The sequence below is a fragment of the Westerdykella ornata genome (genome assembly GCF_010094085.1).
Source record: "Westerdykella ornata strain CBS 379.55 unplaced genomic scaffold EI97scaffold_11, whole genome shotgun sequence".
Lineage (NCBI taxonomy): Eukaryota > Fungi > Ascomycota > Dothideomycetes > Pleosporales > Sporormiaceae > Westerdykella > Westerdykella ornata.
Genome location: NW_022986861.1, coordinates 14,089 through 36,193, shown reverse-complemented (window position 1 = coordinate 36,193; position 22,105 = coordinate 14,089). Strand labels below are relative to the sequence as shown.

Sequence of the window (22,105 nt, the reverse complement as noted above, 5' to 3'; positions counted from 1 at the left end):
TAAGCGCCGCATACACACCTAGATATCGAAACCACCTTACACTTTCCTGTATCCATCATACCATGCACCCTTTACACCTCCCCGGCTTACCCCTCAACCTGAATACACCCCGACGGTCTCCCAATCAATACAACACCACGGCGCTTAACACTCATACAAGTACAAGGCTATAAAATTACCTCGACCCAAGCCCCCAATACTCAAAATAGCCTCCCAAGAAACGGACATCACCATCACTCACCGTACAAATTCCAGCCCCGCCCCTCTTCTAGAAATAGCCGCCCTGCAGTTTCCAGGTTCGCTCACCGTGCATCGTGCATCATGCATCGTGCGTCGCGCATGCAGATTTAGCCTCTCCTCGTGGTTGTCCTGCTGACCCGACGACATGCATACCATACCATACCACAGTACAACACACAATACTACCCTAGGGTACTGGTAGGATGGCATCGCGTGGATGCTAACGTATTTGCTTACTGGCTAGTAGTAGGTAAGCGGCATGAGCGGTGCAGACTGCACAGTAAGCAAAGCCTTCTGGAAGGTTGGTGGATGGTGGAGAGGCCGTGTACGCGACCTGTAGGGCCGGCGGCAGGGAGGGTGATTGATTGGGCTGCGGGTTGATGGTGGGGAGGTGGGAGGTGACGTTGGGCGGGGTGGAGGAGAGGGACCTGGGGAGGGGGCTGGATTGGGATGACGGTGCATATACTCCGTACAGGATCGTGGAAGGGAAGGTGTCATTTTTGGGAAATGGGAGGCTGGGAGGAGCTGGGAGGGAAGCTTGAAAAAGTTCTGATCGATAGATCGTTCGTGATAAATTCCTATGAACGAATGTCAACATGTTTGATTCAACCCAGCCACTTCTTTTTCACTCTCTACTTCCTCCAACTGTGTAGATTCACCCCCTCAACCTCTCATTGGCCAGCGAATCATCCAGATACAGTGTACTATGTACGGAGTGACTCCAACGGCACAACACCTGCGCATCACCATGCAACCCAGCATTCTCGGCCCGAACAACCACACATGCATGACCGATGACCGCTGAACGCCTCAACCCCCGCTGCGAACCGATCCAAACAAAGTACGACAACCCGCTGTGGTACCTCGTACTCGGGAACCACCCCCCCTCCTCCTCATTTGTGCAGCAGCAGATAGTCTACCCGCCTTCTAGCCTTGGTAGCGATGTACCGCATTTGAGAAGTCCTGCTCTCCTTCGAATACGTACTCGTTTCAACTTCGTTCGGCCACATCTATAGAGCACTACTTCGTACTACTAAAATAAATATCGTGCAACACACACATCATACCCTAGGGTACTGCAAGACCGCCGCACCGATCCAGCGGAGACAGCCCACACGCAGGAACGCATCCTTCCCAAGTTGACAACCTGCTAAACTATGTACATAACTGCAGTCCCCCATCCCGTCGCCGCGGACACTGGTGCCTAGATTTTCTCGTAGTGATGCTAGATAAGGAGACGTGCTCGGTACCCTACATATATACATGTACGGAGTACCCTAGCCAAAATTCGACTAACCAACTAGAGAAACGGGATATCACCCGTCTCAACGACGAATATATTCTGTACACTATTAGAGGTGTGCAAATCAAAGAATACTATGAATCAACTATATAGGTAGATATCAAAGATACCCACTATCCAGTTGCCTAGACAAGCACCCGTCCATTGCTTTTTCCCATATCTCTTTTGCACCGAGCCGCGGCGCCGCTCCCCGCGGAGGAAGCCATCTCATCGCTCGGTCTCCGTCTAGGTGTAATGCTCGATTGATATCGGTATCCGTGTAGACTACTACTGTACTGTGTACGCTGCATACGATGATTCCCGTTCCACCCCACCTGCCCGTACTTTTGCGCAGACAGGTCTGGAATAAGATGAGATGAGATGAGCTGCATACGTAGCAATACAGTACACTACAATACTGAGCCTACTCACACCCTACTGTACCTCCATAGCTGGTCCCTATCTCCCTATAAGCGCCGCGAGCCACACCCTCTTGCCGCAAAACGCCAAGAAATAGAGGGGAAAAAGGGGAAAAAGAAAGAAAAGTATGAGAGAGGCAATCATTCACAGGCACACCACAGCACACGGTCACACACAATCACAATCCAGTCATCACAAACCAGTTGCGCCTCTTCGCTTCTCACCCATCCACCCACACAGTCTCTCGGCGCAGCAAATCTCCCAGACAGGATGGAAGGGAGGGAGGGCACACACACACGCACGCTGCAGCCTACGCCCACCGGCGCTTATCCTGCGCTATTCACTGTGTATCTTCAATCTGATCGATAAGGCTGAGCAACGCCTGCATCTCGTCCGCCCCTGCATCTGCACCTTATCCCGTCCCGTCCCAACCCAACCCATCCCATCACCTAGGCGTCAAACAACGACTATCGTCAAGTCTGCCTTCTACCCGCCCGCCTGCCTACCGCCAGCCTGCCTGTACAGACGCGGCACATCTCCTACACCACCCACTCAGAGTGCCTCGAGACCAATCAAATAAGCGCCCATTTTGCGCAGAGAGAGGGGGCGTGTGACTCTTTCCTCCCTCCCGTCCATGCTGTGCATGACGGAAAAGCTGAGCTGAGAGAGAGGTGAAAGATTTGAGAGCTGAGAAAGCTGTTGCCCCCGTGACTCTTCCGAAGTGCCCAACCACCTCTTCCCGTCTTCTCCGTACGGTACGTAGGTTGGTAGGTCATTTCTATAGGCTACTGGCAAGATTCTAGGTGCCTCCGTAGAAGTGGTAAACTACTCTACCGGGAGGGGAATGGGAACCCTGTTGGACATGAGACAATGACTCTGTGGATAAGCGCACTGCAGGCATCCTCCTAGGCAGCAGTAGCGTAAACACAGATACGCGACCATCTGAGACATCCACAAACCAATGATGCGAGCGAGGCAGCAGTTCGCCCAGGCGCGTTTCAGTTCGCTGCGATGCGGGCTGAAGTCGCTGCATGCAGGCGAGCCTCATCGTACCAAGACTGTGACTTCATCATCCTAGGTAGGCGAGCCAACAGTAGATTCACGTTGCGACTCCATCATATGCAAGATTTAGATAACAATAATATTCCAAACTACGCTAAAAGACAAAAAAATCAAGGGGGTATATTCGCAGAGGATTTTGACCGCGAGGTACCAGGGTGCCCGAGAACGTGGGAATCGGGTGGACCCATTTCTAAGACACGTCTCTCGACCGAAACCCAAGAGAAACAGATGAGGAACGGCTCAAGGATGTAGATAGATGGAAAAGAAAAGATGCCAGCCCAGCCGGCCAAACAAAAGTGAAAAACCCAATAGTACCCCAATAGCGAGATGACTGAATAGGAGAGGGACGAGAGAGGAAAAGGCTGGGGTATAGCAAGGAAAGCCAACTTTTCCCTTTGTCATGACCATGACCCGCCCAATGCAGTCGAAATCTAGTGCAGTAGTAGTACAAGTGGGGTATTCGCCAGGAAAAAAGGAACAAAAGTCCAATTACATTAAAGCAGAGACAAAATCAGTTCGCACGGGTATCTCGCGCAGTAGGAGCAAGCAGTGCAGTAGCCGAGAGAGCGGCAATAAGAATCCCGAGGGACTGAGGAAAGGAACCGGAACCGTTAAAGCAAGTCATCCGTAGAACGCCAACGGAGGAACCATCTAGGCCGAGGGGTGACGCAGGTACTCCTCGCAGTTTGCATCGAAACGCATGCTCCACAGACGCATGCCCGTCATGAGTTTTTCCGTCTTCTCGAGTTCGCGGTCGCGTCCGAAGATGGAGTCGACAAATTCGCAGCCGCTGTTCTTGCCCATGGAGACGGGCTTCTTGTCGCCGTTCTCCTTCTTCGCCGCCTTCCACATGTACTCCTCGCACACCTTGAGCAGCTTGGCGAAGCGGATCCAGAGACGTTCGCCGCTCTCAAGAAAGTCCTCGACGAGCTCGCGACCTTCCTGCTTGCGGATCTTGGGCATGATCTCCTCGGCGCGCTTGACCTTGCCGGCGAGCTGGATGAGGAGGAGCCAGAGCTCGCCCGCCATCTCGGCGAAGGGGCTTCCGGGGCCATGGTAGAAGACGGTCCAGTCGTAGATCCACTTGCCAAGCGAGTTGGCATCGAAGACGCTGCCTAGCAGCAGGATGGGTTCCTCGGTGGGGTCCCAATTCTTGTACGAGTAACCAGCAGGGATGCCGGCGCGGCGCGCGTCCTCTTCGGTAGCCTGGGGCGACTTCTTGGTTGTGGGTCGCTTGGGGGGAGCGGGCTGGGGTCGGCTGGCGTGAGACGCACGTCGGGGACGGCTCGCCTTGGGCTCTGCATCGGCATAGATTGGGACCTGACCAGAGTAATAGCCATCAGCAACTCCGTACGTGTCGTGCCGCGGGTACGGCTCGTAAGGCGGCGGCGGATAGTCGTAGATGTACTCGTAGCCGTAACCACCGTCATCGTAGAAGATCTTGGTCCGTACACAGCGGGCGTGCGACTTGCTGTGCTTCCTCTCGCGATGGGAGCGCTTGAGAGGCGGGGCATCAGACTGGCGCCGAGGCCGGCTCGGCCGTGTGCTGTAATCGAAACCACCACTTACATAGTCGGGCACGCGCTGCTGCTGCGGCGTTGCTTGATAGCGCGGGGACGCGTAGTCTGGATAGTATTGAGGAGCCGCTCCTCCGCGAGGAGACTGATAGGAAGGGTAGGGCGGTGGCGGGCAGGCCTGCGACGCTCGTCTGTGATGATGTGCGGACACCTTGGGAGAGACGCGCGGGGATGGAGTAGCGGTCGGCGGTCCGTATCTCGGGGAGTAGTAGTGTGCGCCTGGAGCAGGCGACACGGGCGGAGTGCGGTGGAAGTCGAAGGGCATGTAGGGCGGAGGAGTCGGATAGTGAGGTGCGTAGGCCATTGTGGTCGTGGGGGGGATGTCGATGGATGATGGATTGTTGGTGTTGTTGAGTGTTTCAGAGCAGGCGATGAGCCCGAGACGGACCAGGAGAGCAAAGGAGAGTCAGGCACGGCGCCTGGATTCACCGTGGAGACTGCAAACCGTGCGTGTGACGACGGGAGCGGTCGAGGGCGGATGAGAAGGGTGGAGCGACAGCGGAAGGAGAGGAGGGAAGCTGTTGCTGTGCGCTGAACATGGAGAATGGATCGGAGTGGGAGACCAGATGGTACCAGAAGGATCCAGCGTGAGGATCCGTAATCGCGAGCGTGAGAGCGTTGCGGCGGCGAGCGGTCGTTTGGGTGCTCGGTTGGATGGGGCGAATATTTGGTGGTGAAGGTACTTTGGAGAGAGGGAGGGGGGCGAGGCGCGGGAGGGCGGGCAGGCGAAGGTTTTGAGTTTCCTGTCAGTGGGCGAGACGGCAGGGGGGAGGAGTGCCAAGAATTGGCCCCTGCAAGCGCTTGTGGGCATCCGTGCCATGCCAGCTGCGCCTGCTCCGTCTTGACTCCTTTGGCACTTGCCCGCTTTGGGAGATGCGAGCGCGGCCAAGCCGTGGGCCGATGGCATTCCTCACCCGCGGGTCGTCAGCCCAAGCCGTGACTCGTGATTTCACTCGCCGCTGAGGGTGTGACTCTGACTCCCTCTGAGCCCTATAGAATACTCTCGCGGCTGAGAGACTCACGCGGCCATCGACTCCTTTTCGCAGAGAAGAAGATGATTTGATTGCCGCCAAAAATTGCAGTCGAGGGCATGACCCGTCGCTGCCTGAAGGCGGCGTCATCCATTATGCCGTTCCCGGTCGGGTGGGTAATATTCACTGTGGTAAGATTGGAGACCGTCTTTCATTTTTATATTGCCGTGCCCCTGGCACCAGCGAAAGGTGTGTGGTACACACAGTCAGCACTCGTCTTCTCTTCTCTGTGCGACACTCCAACGGGTTTCTGCTGTTTATTAGCCTCCTGAGAGGTGTCCTCTTTTCATCTGCTAAGGGAAATACGTTGCACTGAACAGAGTACACAGGAGTACGACAGTACGAGTCTCGACGACTTGTTGCCAGCGTGGCTCTCTCGCTCTCGCTCGAGTCGCTGCGCCCACCTCCAGATCCACTTTTCCAGTTTTATCCTTTCATCTTTATGTCATGACGGTCGGATACTCGCAACCAGATTCGTCAAGCCATGCAGCGTGCAGAGAGCAGAAGACATGGAAGCACTGGGCACCGAGTAGGACTGGCACCCTGCTGCCCTGCCATGCTGCCACCCTCTGGTCCCTCCATCCACATGGGCATCGCCAGCCCGGTCGGACGCCGAGGATTCCTTCTGGCTTCTGCGCACACTCGCATGCAACCCGTCATCATTCAAAATTCACTCTTCACACGAGAGTGAATCTCTACTCCATACGGAGTACTCCGTACGGAGTACACGAGTAACGCTTCTCGTGTGATCAGCCCCCTCTTCTCCACCGCCTCGGTCGCTTCTCTAGCCCGCCCCATCACCACGGGATCACGGCTTGTGGATTCCTTTGTGGAGTTGTTGGTGCCTGGTCCGAAACGAGTCCACTGTGTGTGGAAATTCAAGAGGACACCAGCCAACGGCGCACTGGAAAGCCCTGGTCAGCCGTTGCGTGGTGCGCTGAGCCGCACTCGTCGCTGCTGGGCTCTTCCTGGCTGGCCTTCTCGTTTCCGCCGCCCGCTCGGAGCCCCTTCTGCCCCTCGAGCACCTCGCCAGCCATCCCTTTTTCCTTTTCCCTCCTTTTCTGCCACACACACAGAGCACGGTCCGGCAACGACCAAACATTCATCTCCGCCCTGCAAAAATTTTCACTCGACAAGAATAATAATGTCTCACAAAACATTCCTGCTGCCTGCTGCCTGCGAACGTTCGCCGCATTCAGTACGGAGAAGTCTGCCAGTTGTCCAGTTGTCATTTCCTTTACCGCAACTCTGCGACAGTCCCAACTTTTCAGTCCGCTATCAACAGTAGCGGCTGCACGCCTCCGTATGCGCGCCAATCCCATTTCCAAGTTGATGAGCAGCAGCGATAAACAGCGAACAGCGCAGCAAATCCTTCACCTTGTGCCATGGTCGCGGTCCTCGTCCATGCAGCCCTCTCCTTGCCCTTCTTCTGCTGCGCGGCCGAGTAACGTGGACATGAACCACAACACCAAGCCCTATCCAATCACCACTGCTCACCGGGAGCGCCACCACCCGGCCTTCTGTTCTGTGCATGGAAACCTCATCCCAGTCGTTGATGAGTCGTCCGTGTCTCTTTGCTTTTGCCGTCCCTGCGGCCCCTGCACTTATCAACCAAGTCCACATTGAAAATCTTGGCCCTGCCCACAAACCTTTGGCGAATTTTGATGCCTCGTTTAGCGAGGAAACGTCGTTCCGCGTTCCCCTATTGGTTCGTGGGTTGTTGTTGTTGTTGTTGCAATTGTCCGCTGGTTCAGGGAGGTCTATCAGTATCATTCAGTCTCCGGGGCGAAGAGAGAAAGGATTCCCTTATCAGAGAACAACGCATCCGACAGCTCAGATGGATCCATCTTCATGCGTAGCTACCTTTGCTACGGTGCCGCTATCGCTGTTTTCTAGGTACTTGCTTTGCTTCCGCCGTCGCTATCACCGGTCTCTTGTACCGGTAGACTACTCCATACTGCTGTACTAGTAATACCACCGGCCCGAGCAAACCGCTGCGCTTCGCAGCATCCCCGCCTTACAGGTTCATCCCCAGCCCTATGCTACGTCCCCGTACCCAGCAAATTCGACCGAACCAACAAGCCCTTTCTTCACCGACACCTCACTCGTCAACATCGCCTTTGCCATGCCACGCATGCGCCTGCAAGTCTGGTAAACGCTAGTCTACAAAAGCCGGCTGGGGCATTTTCGAAGACGCTGGCGCTCTGGGCGATGACAATTCGTTTCAATGTGTTATTAGTCATATTCATCGGGGCTCGCGATGTGCGCGCTTCGTGTGTGGCGGTGCAGTGGCTAGGTGGCGTGGCGCTCGCATGAACCGGGCATGAATCAACGTCACATGTCCTCCCTTTTACAAAACGCTCTCCATTCCAACAAGTGCTTCCTATCGCGAATGGCGAGGCCGATGGCTCTGACGCTTGCGTGCGTGCGAGTGTGTGTGTGTGTGGCGAGCACAGCCTCACAATGCCTTCTCTTGTTGTCTTCAGTTGCAAGCGAGGCGTCTGACAGTGTGATCTCGCGTTGACTGCACTGCTTTGTTTTGCCCGGCAAGAGGAAGAGCAAGGAAAAGTGGTGGAATACTCAACTTAGTAAACTGAATAACACCATCTAGTTGGATTCTGAATCGCTTAGTTGCTGTCACTGAGCCTGCTCCACGATTGATGCTATCCCCTCGCTCATCGAAACATCGTATCGATGGATGGATAATACCGCACGCATAGACATACATACACACACCGGTATACACCTGTTTTCCTCCTGCTTGCCACTGTTCCTGTCATAGACCAAAAATCCGCGCCACCCACCGCCTTTGATAACCCCATACACCATAGGGAGTAAACCCCTCCACGACAGCCCGTACCCCCTATACCCAAAAACCCATCCATCTAGCCAGCCCCATGGGGCCTACGCACACAGCTGCAAACATGTTCAGGAAAACTCAGTCGAGAGTAACAGTCTCCCAGACTAGCTCGCACTCTCCGTCAACTTCGTCCTCTCCTCCTCACTCAGCAACCCCCACTGCTCCTTGAACCCCTCGTTCTGCGCCGCCCTCGTGAAGAAATCCACCAGGAACCGCTGCGTGTCGTCATCGGCCCCGCGCCCAGCGGCGGGCTCGTCCTTGACCATGCCCATGATCTGCGCCTTGGTGAGCCCGCTGGTCAGATCGAGGAACGCGTTGGGTTCGTCTTCCCAGTCTTCGTCGCCCGAGCCTTCTTCGGCCAGCTCGGCCGCCTCTTCGGCGGACAGCTCGCGGTTCCCGCCCGGGGTGAGCTCGGCGATGAGCACCTTGAGGATCTTGAGCGGCGCGGGGATCACAGTGTACGTGTCTGGATCTGGGGAGAGATTGTTAGCACATGTCTCCACAGAGGGAATGATAGTAGTGCAACACATACTCGCTCGGGCGCGGCTGCGGGTCATGATGCGGCCGTCACCTTTGGGAACTATCAGATCCCCCTTGACCACCGTCTGCTCGACGCGCGGATCTTTCAATTCGTAGATCTTGGTGAGGGCAACGCAGCTATGACACTAGTCAGCTCATGCAACGGGAAGTAGGGGAGTAGTTCCATACTTCTGACTGATTTGCTCATAACCTGCGAAACTGACCATATTCTCGAGCCACTTGGACAAAACAACCTGCAGTCCATTCTGCCCAGCAACGTCCAGCCCCGCAAGGAAGTCGACCACATCCTTTGCATTATTGAGGCAGAACCTTGCAAAGACGAGCGTTAGACTCTGGATGAAGGGCACATGGGTCGCCGAATTCAGCCTCACTGCAACTGCACCGAGCAGTTGTGACAGAAACGGTCCCAGCCGGTCAGGGGTAGCCTTCTCGACGATGGCCACAGCAAGTGCGCCCACTTCACCTGCGGCCATGTCGTTGACCTGGTTGGACAGTAGACGATCCACAGTCGAAAGGATCTTGACAAGGTTCTCGTGGGCCGTCTTCCCTTGGTCGGCCTCCCAGTCGAAAAGGTTCTTAGGCGCGTGCGCAATGATATTCTTCGACGTGTCCGTTGCCATCTTCAATAGCTCTTCGTCCGCGGCATAGAGGAGGATGTGATTCACATTGGGCAGAATGTGAGTTGTGAAGTAGTCAGGGAGGGGATCCACACCGTGCTCGGCCAGAACCGAGGTGAGTGAGGCCGCAAACGTGTTGCGGTTGATCTGTTCGGTGAGGTTCCCCACGACCAGCTCTTCATTCAGAATGGGGAGAACCTTTCTGCAAAGCTCTTCGTAGGTGTCCCGACCAATGCCCGTGAGCCTGGGGGTGAGGTCTTCGAAGGCGTCATATACTATACCCGTCAACTGGAAGTTGTCCGCGAACTGACTAGTGATCTTCAGTAGCTGTTCCAACCCAGTCCCCGATAGGCATCTCTGGGGATCAAGGAGAATGGTATCCCGGAGCGTCATCACGAGTTCTGCCATGAGGTCGTCGCTCTCGGCGAGATCTTCGAGGCTTTGACTACTCAAATACGTGGTTACAGCCGAGATGATCGTCTCCTGCAACGGGCTCATGATTGAAGGGGGAAGAGCTTGCGTGTAGTACTGCAATGCGCGAATGCACGACACGCGCACGACATCGGCATCGTCGTTGCTGATCGCCGCAAGGCACCGCTCAAGGAACGAAGGCGCAACGTGCTGAAGAGCGTCCTTTGCTATTCGTATAAGACTTCCAGCTACAAGATAGCCCCGTGCTCGGAAGAATGGATTAGGCTGTTGCATGGCATAATGTATGAACTCCAGGAAACCGTTCGCAGCGTTAGGATCGACCTCTTTGTCGACTTCATGGAAATCGTTGAGCAACTGGTTGAGCACGTAGAGCGCGGCCTCCTTTGCTCGCCAGATCTGGTCTGTCTGGTGGAGTGTTTGTGTGTATGCCAGCAACCCGTCGACGGTCGGCTGAGGCAACCATTCGCCCAGCTTGATAACCAAATCGCCGCATGCCGTTCGAGGTGTGTAGTTCGCAGTTACGCTAGACTCTTCAGACAAGAAGGTGTTAACGTCATAGTCCCAGAGGCCTTCCTCCTCGTTGGTGATCTGGGCATAAGCCACAGCAACCTTCATGACTTCTGTGACCCATGAATGTTGGGTATCTGGTGCGTTGTGAAGTTCCTGTTCCAGTTGAGATCGCACGGGGGGTGCCCGCAGACATGCCTGCATGAAATCGAGCTCCTCAAGGACGAGGAAGTCCACGGTATATGGGAGACCATCCGAGTCTTCTAACCGGCTTTGCCGCTCATCCTGGATATACATCTCAAAGTATGCGTCCTGTAATGATGAAAGCTCGTGCCAGGTGGCTTGGAACAGAGCTGGAGTTTGCGGGGAGAGTAGAGCGGGAAAGACAGACCGTATCCGCATCAAGACCTGCATGGCATCAGTACCACAACGTCCAGCCGCATGAAGGCGGAACCCACCTTGACGACCTGAAGCTTGAGAGCTACTATATTCTTGTGTAACTCGGCGTTGGGCGTCTCGTTATTCTCATCCTCCTCAGACGGTGTAGGTGGTAGCCGCGAGCTCATAACCTGCGTGAAGAATGGCGACCATTGCTGCAGTACTTCCTCGGCAAACGCTTTGACTTCGGCTTTGTGTTCCTCCATCACAGTCTCCAAAGTGTCGAGACATTCGCGGAAGACGCTGACAGCCAGCGCTCGTAGTTTAGGATTTCTTCTTTCGTCAACTGCAACATCGTACAGGACCTTGACGAGGCTTCTTGCGACACCAAAGAATTGCTGCTCGCCTAGCGCGTCCTCGACGAGATCATTCAGGACTCTTAGAGCTCCGTGTACCTGTCCCTCAGTGCCGCCCGGAATGATATGCAGAAGTCTGTCCAGCAAATCCGGCCACTGCTCAGGATAATCGGCGCTGGCGATCTTGCTCGCCGCATAGCTCGCCGCAGCCTTAATCCTCCGGTCGACGCCATCAGAGATGGCAAGCTGGAGCAGAGGCTCTCGGATCCGCGACTTCACTTCGTCCGGCACGAGCGTGTCACCGCTTTGGCCTTTGAACTCGTCGAAGGCAGAGCTCCAGTACGATGTCACGAATTGCTTGAGGGTGAGCAGTGCGGCCTGCCGAATCTCGACTGGGACATCCTCGTGTGACGCGATCGTAACCAGACCAGGTGCGTAGTCCGGGTGATTCCAGAGAGAGTGCAATTGCTGCTCAGCGGCCTTGCGGGGTTCGGCGGCCGCCGACTGCACGGTGACGAGAAGGTCTACGATTTGCTTCTCCATGGTTGGAGTGGGAGCGAGGTGGAGTACGCGTGCGCAATGAGAGAGGAAAGTTATTTGACTGCAGTTGAGGTGAGGTTTGTGAGCGCGAGCCGACGTGTGAGGGTGAGGGTTGAAAGCTGGGCGGGAAAGCGCGGGGTTGGGTGATGTCCCGTTCGTCCCGTTCTGATGGTTTTCTGACTGCGGACGGAAGAAGGAGGTGCGGTGCTGCCGGTCGCAAAGGCTGTGAAACTATGTGTAGTTGAATCGCAGCCCCGAGTCGCGTGGGCGTGCCTGCTTTCGTGTTGCGTGAAGGGGTGTTGAGGTTAGGGGGAAGCTCGAAGAATTATTTTCCGCGTTGTTGACCCAAGCAAGCCTCACAGTTGCGGGACCCCGCTGCCCTCGACCCGCCCACATCTCTCCCATTCTCCACCATGCCCCAGACCTACCTCGCCCAACTCAATCACTTTGCTGACTTCCTGCTCGCATACACGCACACGCTGCTCTGCCTGCGCGGCCTTTACCCTCGAACGTCCTTTGTACGCGCCCGCTTCCATAACACCCCGGTCTTCCAGTCGCGTCACCCCTCCGTCTGCCAATGGGTTCGCGACGCGATTGCTGCGGTCCACACCGAGCTGCTGGCCGGCACCGTGGCCCGCATAGGCATAGTCATATACTGGTATGGAGGGGTTGAGCAGGGCGGAAGTGCGAAGATACTCGAGAGATTCATGCTGGACGTCTCACGCTTTCCCGTAGTCGACAAAGAGGAGCGGAATATGCAGATTGACTGGGCGAAGAGCGCGACACCGGGGTTTTCTGACGAGGAGGGAGGGAACCGGACGGCGGAGTCCAAGGGGAAGAGAAAAGCGTTGGCTTCGGACGCAGAGTGGGAGACAAACGCAGGAGCCAACGCGGACGCTGGCGCGCGGGCTGAGCTCGAGGCGGACGTGGACATGTCGGAACAGTTTCGCGCTGCATTGGTTATGCTAAACAGTCGCTGTTCGCGGCTCAAACCGCTCCCCAAGAATTGCTCCTTCAACGTCTGCATGGAGCTAAAGGATGAAGCGGAGATTGATCCGCCAATAGGCCATCCCCAGCCTTGGATCCCGGCACAGAGTAGCTTGCAGAAGACGGGAAGGAAGGGTGCGGAGGTGGATGAGCAGACCAAAGTTAGGAGGGAGACCGAGGGGCACGATCTTGGAGGGGCCAAAGTCACGCCAATACGGACAGTGGAGGCGGGTGTGCTCAGATTTGAGACATGGATCGAAGAAGGGAAAGCAAAGTTTGAGCTCGATACCATGCCTTCAAGTGGCTCCACCGGAGATGGGTAGCTTCATCGGCGAAGTGTGACACCATAGTATATAGGTTAATTCACAGGGAGACCATCCCATGAAACGGGCCTGTAAGCCGGAGGGTGTATCTCCATTACCTATATAATCTATGGCCAACTATGATCGATGGTCCAAAGGGAGGTATTTAGCGTGCTGCAACAATAAGCAACCCCAAGGAGTAACCATAACCATCCTTTAACTTGCATTTGTGCATTTGTGCAACCCGTGTTGCCCTCGATGGTAGCTATAGCTTCCCCTGGCTAGCGCTGCAACATGACGTCTGCACCTCCTTGCGTTCGGTCCCCAGCATCAGATTCTTTCTATGGAGAAAAATGACTTGACAGATCTACTTTCTTACTTGTAGCCCCTATAGTAAGAACCCCTCCCAGCTGTCTTTCCCAGCTAACATCACTTCAGCAGGGATGTCTCTTGTTCTATCCACCGCGTGATGCCTTCAAACAACAAGCCGTCGGTGAGGACGCCCCGCGCTTTGCCTCGGCCATCAGCGGAACCTACAGGCGCGGTAGCTTCGGGATGCCCTGACTGAATCACCACACAAGGCGACAATGGCGTATAAGAAGCGGGTCCGGAGAGCAGCTTGTACCCTCTCCGGATCCTCCGATGCAAATTGAAACACGGGGCCATCTACGACTACACTAGACATCAGAACAACGACAACAACACTCTTCCACGCTTACATCTCCGCCCGTCTTTCCGCCCTCAGATCCACCAACCCAACAACATACAACACCACCTCCACAAGCCCATCAACCATGCCCACCCTCCCTCCCGGCACCTCACCCACCCTCGCCCTCGCCCACCCCACCGAAGCCGAGAAGCAAATCCAATTCCGCCTCAACGGCTCCGAATGGCGCGGCGCCCTCACCCTCCCCGCCTACCTCCGCCGCGAAGCCCTCCTCTCCAACCAGCAACTCACCCGCAACGGCGGCATCACCTACTGGATCCTCATCGACACCGCCGTGCACAACGCGCTGGACCCTTCCTCCCCGCACCGCCTGCCGCTCGCGAGCTGCGAGACGTATCGCAAACGGGCGCTGGTGTGGCGCGAGGGGAAGGTGGAGGAGACGATTGCGCACGGCGTCGGGAGCGTGTTTTGCGCGGAGCATTTGCGGAAGAGGGGGTATGCGGCTAGGATGATGCAGGAGGTGGGGAAAGTGTTGGAGACGCATCAGGTTCAAGGGGGCAGGAAGTGTCTTTTGTCGGTGCTGTTTTCGGATATCGGCAAGGAGTTTTATAGGAGTCATGGGTGGGAGCCGTTTCGGTCTTCGCATATTTCTATACCCGGGGTGGTGTCTCGTAGCGGACCAAAGGGGATTACAGCGCGGCCGCTGTGTGAGGAGGATCTGGAGGAGTTGTGTAAGGCGGATGAGAGGATTATACGGAAGAGGTTGGAGGAGAGGACGAGAGAGAGCAATATCGCCGTGGCTCTGATTCCGGATATCGAAACGATACGTTGGCACCATGCTAGGGAGGACTTTGTCGGCCAGGAGCTTCATGGCAGAACCCCCAAGGTCAAAGGCGCCATGGTAGGCACCGAGGAGGGAAAGCGTGTTTGGTGCTACTGGACGCGGATGTGGTACAACTCAGACCCGACTCAAGCGAAGGGGAACACTCTCCACATCCTCCGGTTGGTGGTTGAGGACGGCCGGGAAGAGGATGCTGTAGACGCCATTGCAGCACTTATGGCACTGGCACAACGGGAGGCGCAGGAGTGGAGGATGGAGGAGGTCGAGGCGTGGAACCCGTCACCAGCGACCGTGGCAGCAGCGAGGATACTTCATCCTTCAGCGGAGGTGGTGGATAGAGATACAGAGAGCATAGCGAGCTTGCGGTGGTATCCTCCGCATACGGGCAATATCGCAGAGTCGATCGACTGGGTGGCTAACGAGAAGCACGGCTGGTGTTGAGATAGCAAAGGAGTCGGATTGTGTCGATGGGACACACAACTGGATTCTCTGGTTGCATCATTTCAGCGTGTTACTTGTAGACATCAAGACACCTTGCCGTAGAATGAAAGCGTTGAATGAACAACATCATCCTGAAGACACCATCGCACACAAGCGAGAAATGCCACACGCGGCATCAAAAATTCCTTCACCCTGAACCTTCAAGTACAATTTCTTCCTCGACGATCCAGCCCAGCCAGATCCATCAATGAAAAAATGAAAAAAGCCTGTCAGATTTCACTCAGCGTCCTGCCTCGCCGCGGGACCGAAGTCACCAAGAACGGCTCAGCCGAAGATCATCGTCCCTGCGCACGCCGAAGCGCCAGCGCAAAATAAAGAGAAACCTCACTCCGGGACGCCGAGGATACGACTCATCAACCAGGTTTGGGCCTGTAGCTTTTGTGAGAAGCTCAGAGAGAGACGCTATACTATAGAATTGATTCTAAGAGTATGTGTCGTATGAGGAAGAGGAAAGGAGCACGAGGGAGGAGCGGTTTATATAGGGAAGGTGTGGGCGCTTGGGCCAGGAGGTTAGTCAGCGCAGATTTTTTTGCAGCGGCGATGAAGTGGGGTGCCGAGGAGCCGAATAGGGTGCGGCAGCCAGGGCAGCGCTATTCGGCAGTCTCTCGTTCCGGGAATCAAGGGGTTCTATTGAAAAGGCCTGCAAAATATTTGGCTTGGCGCTAGGAGAGAGCGCTTCCCGTCAGGCAAGGGGTTGCCATATAGCCCACGCAAACTTTTGCGGCTCTGCGATCGGACCCACCGCTGATGGCGATGTTGCCCGGACAGCGGGACTCGGCTTGTGAACGACGTCGAACTGCAGTCTTCTCCAACAGAGGGAACAACGTAGACTACGTACTCCAGTATAGCGCTTCATCGGATGCTGCATCCTGAGCCCTGCCCCAACCCAGCAGTCTCAAAGTCTCCTGTGACGCATATACCCGTCAACACATCCTATCCCTACAGACGTAAGGCTATGCGCAGACTGTATCTCACATCCAAGACAGCTTCGACTATGTCAAGATACACTGGTTGTTGGCTTCATGCATTTTCCAATCTCAAAGCTAATGCCCTAATAACAGCTAACCTACAGCATCGCCATATTCAGCTTCAGCCAGGTCAATAACACCCCCAAAAGCGCGCAACCGGCTAGGGTAACAGTTCTCTTACTACTAACCTACCGAACACTCTTCCTGCAGCCCATTTGTCTCCTTCCACATGACACCATTCAGCATACCCTACTTCGCGGATGAAGCAAACCTTCCCGCAAGCTTACCCACTGCCGAGGAAATCGCGTCTTCAACCGACCTGCTCAGTGAGACCGGAGGGCGCAGAGTCGTCGGAGTAGGCGATCACTATGTTGTCAAGTATGGAATGCGGGTCGACCTACTCGAGGGAGAGACCATGCTCCTTCTCGAACGCTCGACTACCGTTCCCGTTCCACGTGTATACGCGATGTACCAAAGCGCCGACAAGAAGGTCAACTACATTGTCATGGAGCGCATCATTGGCTCCACTTTGAAGTCCGAGTGGACAAGGTTGGACCAATCTGCGAAAGAAGCGGTGTCTTTTCAACTTCGAGCCATTATCAGCGAGATGCGAAAGCTGGAGTCCCCCGGAGGATACTGCAGTGTTGGTCGGCGCGAGTTGTCAGATGATCTCTTCTGGACTAACGATCCGACTAAACCCTTCGCCGGGCCATTCGATACGGAGTCGGATCTGAATAACGCTGTGATCGCGAAATACCTTGAGAGCGGGTATAGTAGGTACAAGGCGGACCACTACGCGCGAACGTTTGAACAACTCTTCCAAAACCACGGCCCCGTCTTCTCGCATGCGGACTTCCAGAAAAAGAACATCATGATACGCAAACGCTCAACGGCGGAGACCATGGAGGAAGATGGAATGTGCTGGAACGCTGCCAATGTGGAGGGTGTCCTCATCGACTGGGAGTTTGCTGGATGGTATCCGAGCTACTGGGAATATTCACGAGCGATTTTGGGGTGCGGGCTCTGGGAGGATGACTGGAGCTACTGGGTTGACCAGATTCTGGAGCCGTTCCGGGTGGAATATGCATGGACGGAACAGCTCTTTAGGGAGCTATGGTCTTGAAAGGATCTAGAGGAGCGGAGGGAAGTATGCTACCGCTTCCGCCCTCTTGGAGAGCCTGCTATCAAGCATCAGACAGGAAGGCTACACTTTGCATTCTGAAATCAGTGCACAAACTTTGCTCTCCCATCTCTCGAGTTTTCTCTTTTCCCCCACTTTTGTAGTGGTTCGAACACACTGGGGCACATGCGCGACATACTCTGGAACCTGTAAGCATACCGGTGATAGAATGAGACTGCCACGAGTGCACAATGTGGACTTTGTTAGGCAGTCTACAGCATAGACAGACGTAATCTCATACACTTTTTTAGGCTGGCGTACAGTTCAGGGTAATGCAAGAACCCCTTCTCGGATTTGCATTACATGACTCTTCCACGGGGGATACAACGCGGCCTGGAATCCAATGCTCGGAGTGAATGGCTGCGTCTTCTCTGTCATGAATGGGCGGTTGGTGTCAACAATCGTGAAAGAGCCCTAGAGTCACCTCACGCTTGGACTGACAAATCCAGCCTAGCGTCTGAAATTCTGGCCTCCGATGAGACTCCGAATGGTTTGGAAGTGCAAACAACCAGAAATGCTTCGTTCGTATCTCCAGAGCAGACCGAGATGGTGCTTTTTGGGGCTAAAGGCGGCCAACAAGCTCCTTCCACGTTCTCAATACTGCTTGATGATGATCGATCCTCTCCTCACTTCCAATCTTCGATCACCATCGGTACCACACAGGCAAACTAGAGTATCGGAAAGGTCATTGCGGCCAAGCATGCAAGGGACATCGGGCATGGCGGGGCAGAATCCGGACTAGCCGCGGGGCGACGTTGACTACCGTGAATTTCCTCTGTATAATCAATAAGTCGCCTTTAAACATACCAACATCCCAACGTTGACCCGTCGCATTCTTGCCAGAAGTGAGATGCCTTCCCATACCGCATCGCAGCGCTATTTGAGCACCCGAGGAGGATCCTACGATGTGAGTGCAACCCTGAACCGGTCCTGACTCAGCGCGCAGACTTGCGTGAACTGACACACAACATAGCTCTCCTTCGAGGATGTCGTTCTCAAAGGGCTTGCCTCCGACGGCGGCCTTTTTATTCCAGAAGATGTTCCAACTTTACCCAGCGACTGGGCTTCCAGCTGGCAAGACCTCTCATTCGAAGACCTCGCATTCGAGCTATTCTCGCTCTACATCTCGCCCTCCGAAATACCCTCCGAAGATCTGAAGGATATCATTCGGCGCAGCTACTCCACTTTTCGCACAAAGGACGTCACGCCGATCGTGACCTTGGACGAGAAGCGGAACATTCACCTGCTGGAACTGTTCCATGGCCCGACTTATGCGTTTAAGGATGTTGCGTTACAATTCCTGGGAAACCTCTTTGAGTACTTCCTTGTAAGAAGGAACCAGGGCAAGGAGGGTCCCGACAGGGAGCACTTGACCGTCATTGGAGCGACAAGTGGAGATACGGGTTCAGCAGCCATATACGGGTTGAGGGGAAAGAAAGATGTCTCAGTCTTCATCATGCACCCCAAGGGCAAGATCAGCCCGATCCAGGAAGCACAGATGACGAGCGTTACGGACGCGAACGTGCACAATCTGGCCGTGGAGGGGACCTTCGACGACTGCCAGGTATGTTGCCAGGTCGATCCGAAGTTGCATTGATTAACAGCGCGGTAGGACATTGTCAAGGCTCTATTCGCCGATCCCGAAATCAACAAGGACCTCAAGCTCGCCGCCGTCAACTCCATCAATTGGGCTCGCATATTAGCCCAGATCACCTACTACTTCCACTCGTACTTCGCCCTCATCCGCAGACACTCGTTCCTCCCCGGATCCACTATCCGATTCGTCGTACCTACGGGGAACTTTGGCGACATTCTCGCCGGATACTTTGCCAAGCGCATGGGCCTGCCCGTACAGAAACTCGTCATTGCCACGAACGAGAACGACATTCTTCACCGGTTCTGGGAAACTGGACGGTACGAGAAGCACCAGGTCTACGGACAGGAAGCCAAGGGCGGCGAACCCGGCGACGGTGTCCTCGCACACGAGAGTGGAGTGAAGGAGACGCTTAGCCCGGCAATGGACATCCTGGTGTCCTCCAACTTCGAGCGTCTGTTGTGGTTCCTCGCATACGACGTGTATAGCACCAATTCGGACGCGCTTTCGCTACGGCTGGCGCAGGCAGGCGACCACGTTAAGCGCTGGCTCGATGCGTTGAAGGCACAAGGAGGATTCAGTGTGGATGAGAAGATCATGGAAGCCGCAAGACGGGACTTCAAGTCCTACCGTGTCAGCGATAAGGAGACCCTTGCGACTATCACTGAGGTATTCTCAAAGATAAGCCCCGGCTACGTTTTGGATCCCCACTCTGCCATTGGAGTCCGCGCCGCCCTGTGGTCCGCAGAGGACAAGGAGGCCAAGCCTCCGATGGGTCACCATATCGCGCTTTCTACGGCGCATCCGGCGAAGTTCATCAACGCGGTGCAGGATGCTTTGGCGAATGAGAAGGAGTACTCCTGGGATAAGGTCGAGCCTCAGGCATTCAAGGAGCTCGCTGATTTGCCCAAGAGAGTCATGTATGTTGAGAAGGGAGCTGGTTGGGAAGGCGTTCGCAAGATCGTACTGAAGGAGGTTCAAGAGGAGATTGCTGCTGTTGCGAAGGCAAAGAATTAGAGTTGTAAGACGGGGTTGGTGGTGGTAGTGGCGCTGGAGCATTGTTTGTTTGATAGAGCTTGGTGACATAAAAACACTTGGGTAGACGGTGCGTCTTTGGCTTATTGGATTGCTATCTCTGAATTCCATTGCTTCTCACGTCTGCACATGTGTGCGATTCTTTTCTCCGGTGTTTATGTATACAATCATAGAACGAACCGAGGTAGTGGTATGATCCTCTTCTGGAGCATGCACAATTTCATGCGTGCAGAGATGCAATTTCATTTTCTAGCCTTCCTCTTACATGTCAACTTTGTTCTTCTATCAGACTGGCAGTCAGGTGAAATGACGCTAGTGCTCCTCTCGGCCAATCAGAGACAGCTCTCGCACTCTAAAAATCTCCAAGGTGAACGTCCCACCACACGATTTTGACTTTGTAGTCCACATATCACGCGGCGTCAAATCAGACGTGCGTCCATCATGCCTGTGCCGGATTGAGAAACCCCAGCCTACTCGATCGCCCTTCACACTGCTGCCAACACACAGCCAGCATGCCGGAGTACTTGGTTAGGCTCGCACAGGTGCACGAGAGCTTTCGGAAGGCCGAGCTTTTCGCTTTGGGTGAGCTGGCAGGGGTGACGCTTGAGATTGTTGAATATCACGAAAATGTAAGTGGCTTCTCTTCATATATATAAGCCTTCCTTTCAGCGCGGGTCACAGTTCATGCCCTATTTCGCTAGTATATCCGTTGAATGAGGTCGATCTCCCCTAACTCCTTTCAAGTCTCCATTCTGCATCGTCCGCCTTCCTTCGGATGCAGCAGCAGCGAAGGTCATATCTCGCAGCATCCTGTCCCTGGGAATACATGAGCTCTGGGGACGTGGACCAAGCTACGAGGCCCTGCACGAATCCGTCAAAATCAATACTTCTCACCTGTGGGCAAAATACAAGGATGTATCATTCAAGTTTACAGTCGACTGTTTCCAGGGCACCAGAACAACGGCAGAACAACGCGATATCATTGAGTCCTTCTCATACCTCGCCTTTGAAGGACCCATTCGGATGAAGGATCCTGAAGTCTCGTTCCAAGTCTTTGAGCACTACGATGAGAAAGCACCCCATCCGAAATATTTCTACCTGGGAAGGTTCATAGCCGAATCTGGGAGGCATGCAAAGTCGACATATGACCTGAAAAAGAGACACTACATTAGCACTACCTCGATGGATGCTGAACTGGCTCTATTGACCGCGAACATTGCTCTCGCTGCTCCCGGGAAAATATTCTTTGACCCTTTCATGGGGACCGGCGGCTTCCCGCTCGCTGCTGCGCACTTTGGTGCCTATGTATGCGGGAGCGATATCGACGGCCGGAGTATCAGAGGTACAGGTGGAAGCTCAAGGAAGGGTCAGGTGGGGAAGAGAGACGTTGCAGGCAACTTCAAGCAGTATGGTCTGGAGGGACACTATCTTGGAGCCTTCGTATCTGACTTAACAAACACGCCCTTGCGACTACCTGCCCCAAGCAACAATGGCATCCGCCACGGTTACCTCGATGGTATCATTTGTGACCCTCCATACGGCGTACGAGAAGGCTTGAAGGTGCTTGGAGCACGTGAGGAACTGGGCGATATCGAGCGCTCAAATCATCAGGCCCGTCACAAGGACCCCACATACATTCCCCCAAAGCGACCGTACTCTTTCATGGCTCTGCTGGACGATATACTTGCCTTTGCTGCCATCACCCTTGTGGAAGGTGGCAGACTGAGTATGTGGATGCCCACAGCAAATGACGAAGATGTCGAGCTCATCATACCCACGAATCCCTTCCTTGAATTGGTCTCTGTTTGCGTTCAACCGTTCAACAGATGGTCCCGGCGCTTGCTTACGTATCGGAGATTGCCCGATTCAGAGGCGCCTGCGGATGCAGTCACGCGGGTAAGAAAAGAATATGAGAAAGGGGTCAGGGCAGATGAGTTGAACGCGTTCCGGAGGAAGTTCTTCGAAGGGTTCAAAGAGGCGGACAAGTTGAGGGCGGGGGACTACGCACCCGAAGAGACACCGAAGAAAATTGGGTAGGCGATGAACAAGGATACAACCAGGGAACGACATCATAACGAAAATAGCTGATATTCCGCTGAACATCTCTCTCCAACGATACCTACGCAAACGAAACCCCCATGCGACAACTCTCTTACGTTTTGCTCTCCGCTCTGCCCACGCGCCATAT

The 22,105-nt window shown here is 54.7% G+C and overlaps 10 protein-coding genes across 10 annotated transcripts; 7 read left to right on the top strand and 3 right to left on the bottom strand.

The window, feature by feature from the left end:
- The first annotated feature begins 1,938 nt into the window (after positions 1-1,938).
- Positions 1,939-2,745, top strand: EI97DRAFT_46372 (uncharacterized protein). The gene has a single exon (XM_033801376.1). The coding sequence runs from the start codon at positions 2,070-2,072 to the stop codon at positions 2,520-2,522; it is 453 nt and encodes a 150-aa protein (XP_033653575.1). The 5' UTR covers positions 1,939-2,069; the 3' UTR covers positions 2,523-2,745.
- Positions 2,746-3,645: 900 nt separating this feature from the next.
- Positions 3,646-5,290, bottom strand: EI97DRAFT_46367 (uncharacterized protein). Its single transcript, XM_033801372.1, has one exon. The coding sequence runs from the start codon at positions 4,883-4,885 to the stop codon at positions 3,656-3,658; it is 1,230 nt and encodes a 409-aa protein (XP_033653574.1). The 5' UTR covers positions 4,886-5,290; the 3' UTR covers positions 3,646-3,655.
- Positions 5,291-5,880: 590 nt separating this feature from the next.
- Positions 5,881-6,418, top strand: EI97DRAFT_46291 (uncharacterized protein). The gene has a single exon (XM_033801319.1). The coding sequence runs from the start codon at positions 6,060-6,062 to the stop codon at positions 6,345-6,347; it is 288 nt and encodes a 95-aa protein (XP_033653573.1). The 5' UTR covers positions 5,881-6,059; the 3' UTR covers positions 6,348-6,418.
- A 384-nt stretch (positions 6,419-6,802) lies between these two features.
- On the bottom strand, positions 6,803-7,740 carry EI97DRAFT_46308 (uncharacterized protein). The gene has a single exon (XM_033801334.1). The coding sequence runs from the start codon at positions 7,383-7,385 to the stop codon at positions 6,891-6,893; it is 495 nt and encodes a 164-aa protein (XP_033653572.1). The 5' UTR covers positions 7,386-7,740; the 3' UTR covers positions 6,803-6,890.
- A 718-nt stretch (positions 7,741-8,458) lies between these two features.
- EI97DRAFT_46277 (ARM repeat-containing protein) lies at positions 8,459-12,050 on the bottom strand. Its single transcript, XM_033801302.1, has 4 exons — positions 11,027-12,050; positions 9,181-10,976; positions 9,005-9,129; positions 8,459-8,944 (listed from the first exon to the last, which is right to left on the bottom strand). Exons 1-4 carry the CDS (start codon positions 11,843-11,845, stop codon positions 8,577-8,579), a joined length of 3,108 nt encoding a protein of 1,035 aa, XP_033653571.1. The 5' UTR covers positions 11,846-12,050; the 3' UTR covers positions 8,459-8,576.
- Positions 12,051-12,208: 158 nt separating this feature from the next.
- EI97DRAFT_433443 (DNA-binding protein) lies at positions 12,209-13,242 on the top strand. The gene has a single exon (XM_033798393.1). It carries the CDS (start codon positions 12,256-12,258, stop codon positions 13,150-13,152), a length of 897 nt encoding a protein of 298 aa, XP_033653570.1. The 5' UTR covers positions 12,209-12,255; the 3' UTR covers positions 13,153-13,242.
- Positions 13,243-13,531: 289 nt separating this feature from the next.
- Positions 13,532-15,201, top strand: EI97DRAFT_433442 (uncharacterized protein). Its single transcript, XM_033798392.1, has one exon. It carries the CDS (start codon positions 13,926-13,928, stop codon positions 15,078-15,080), a length of 1,155 nt encoding a protein of 384 aa, XP_033653569.1. The 5' UTR covers positions 13,532-13,925; the 3' UTR covers positions 15,081-15,201.
- A 971-nt stretch (positions 15,202-16,172) lies between these two features.
- EI97DRAFT_433440 (uncharacterized protein) lies at positions 16,173-17,397 on the top strand. Its single transcript, XM_033798391.1, has 2 exons — positions 16,173-17,298; positions 17,351-17,397. The coding sequence occupies exon 1, from the start codon at positions 16,338-16,340 to the stop codon at positions 17,229-17,231; it is 894 nt and encodes a 297-aa protein (XP_033653568.1). The 5' UTR covers positions 16,173-16,337; the 3' UTR covers positions 17,232-17,298; positions 17,351-17,397.
- A 414-nt stretch (positions 17,398-17,811) lies between these two features.
- Positions 17,812-20,147, top strand: EI97DRAFT_418709 (tryptophan synthase beta subunit-like PLP-dependent enzyme). The gene is made up of 3 exons (XM_033796962.1): positions 17,812-18,195; positions 18,262-18,852; positions 18,901-20,147. Exons 1-3 carry the CDS (start codon positions 18,139-18,141, stop codon positions 19,897-19,899), a joined length of 1,647 nt encoding a protein of 548 aa, XP_033653567.1. The 5' UTR covers positions 17,812-18,138; the 3' UTR covers positions 19,900-20,147.
- A 282-nt stretch (positions 20,148-20,429) lies between these two features.
- On the top strand, positions 20,430-21,954 carry EI97DRAFT_377487 (tRNA guanosine-2'-O-methyltransferase; the record flags this gene model as incomplete). Its single annotated transcript, XM_033795615.1, has 2 exons — positions 20,430-20,546; positions 20,662-21,954. The coding sequence occupies 2 exons, from the start codon at positions 20,430-20,432 to the stop codon at positions 21,952-21,954; spliced, it is 1,410 nt and encodes a 469-aa protein (XP_033653566.1).
- Positions 21,955-22,105: the final 151 nt, after the last annotated feature.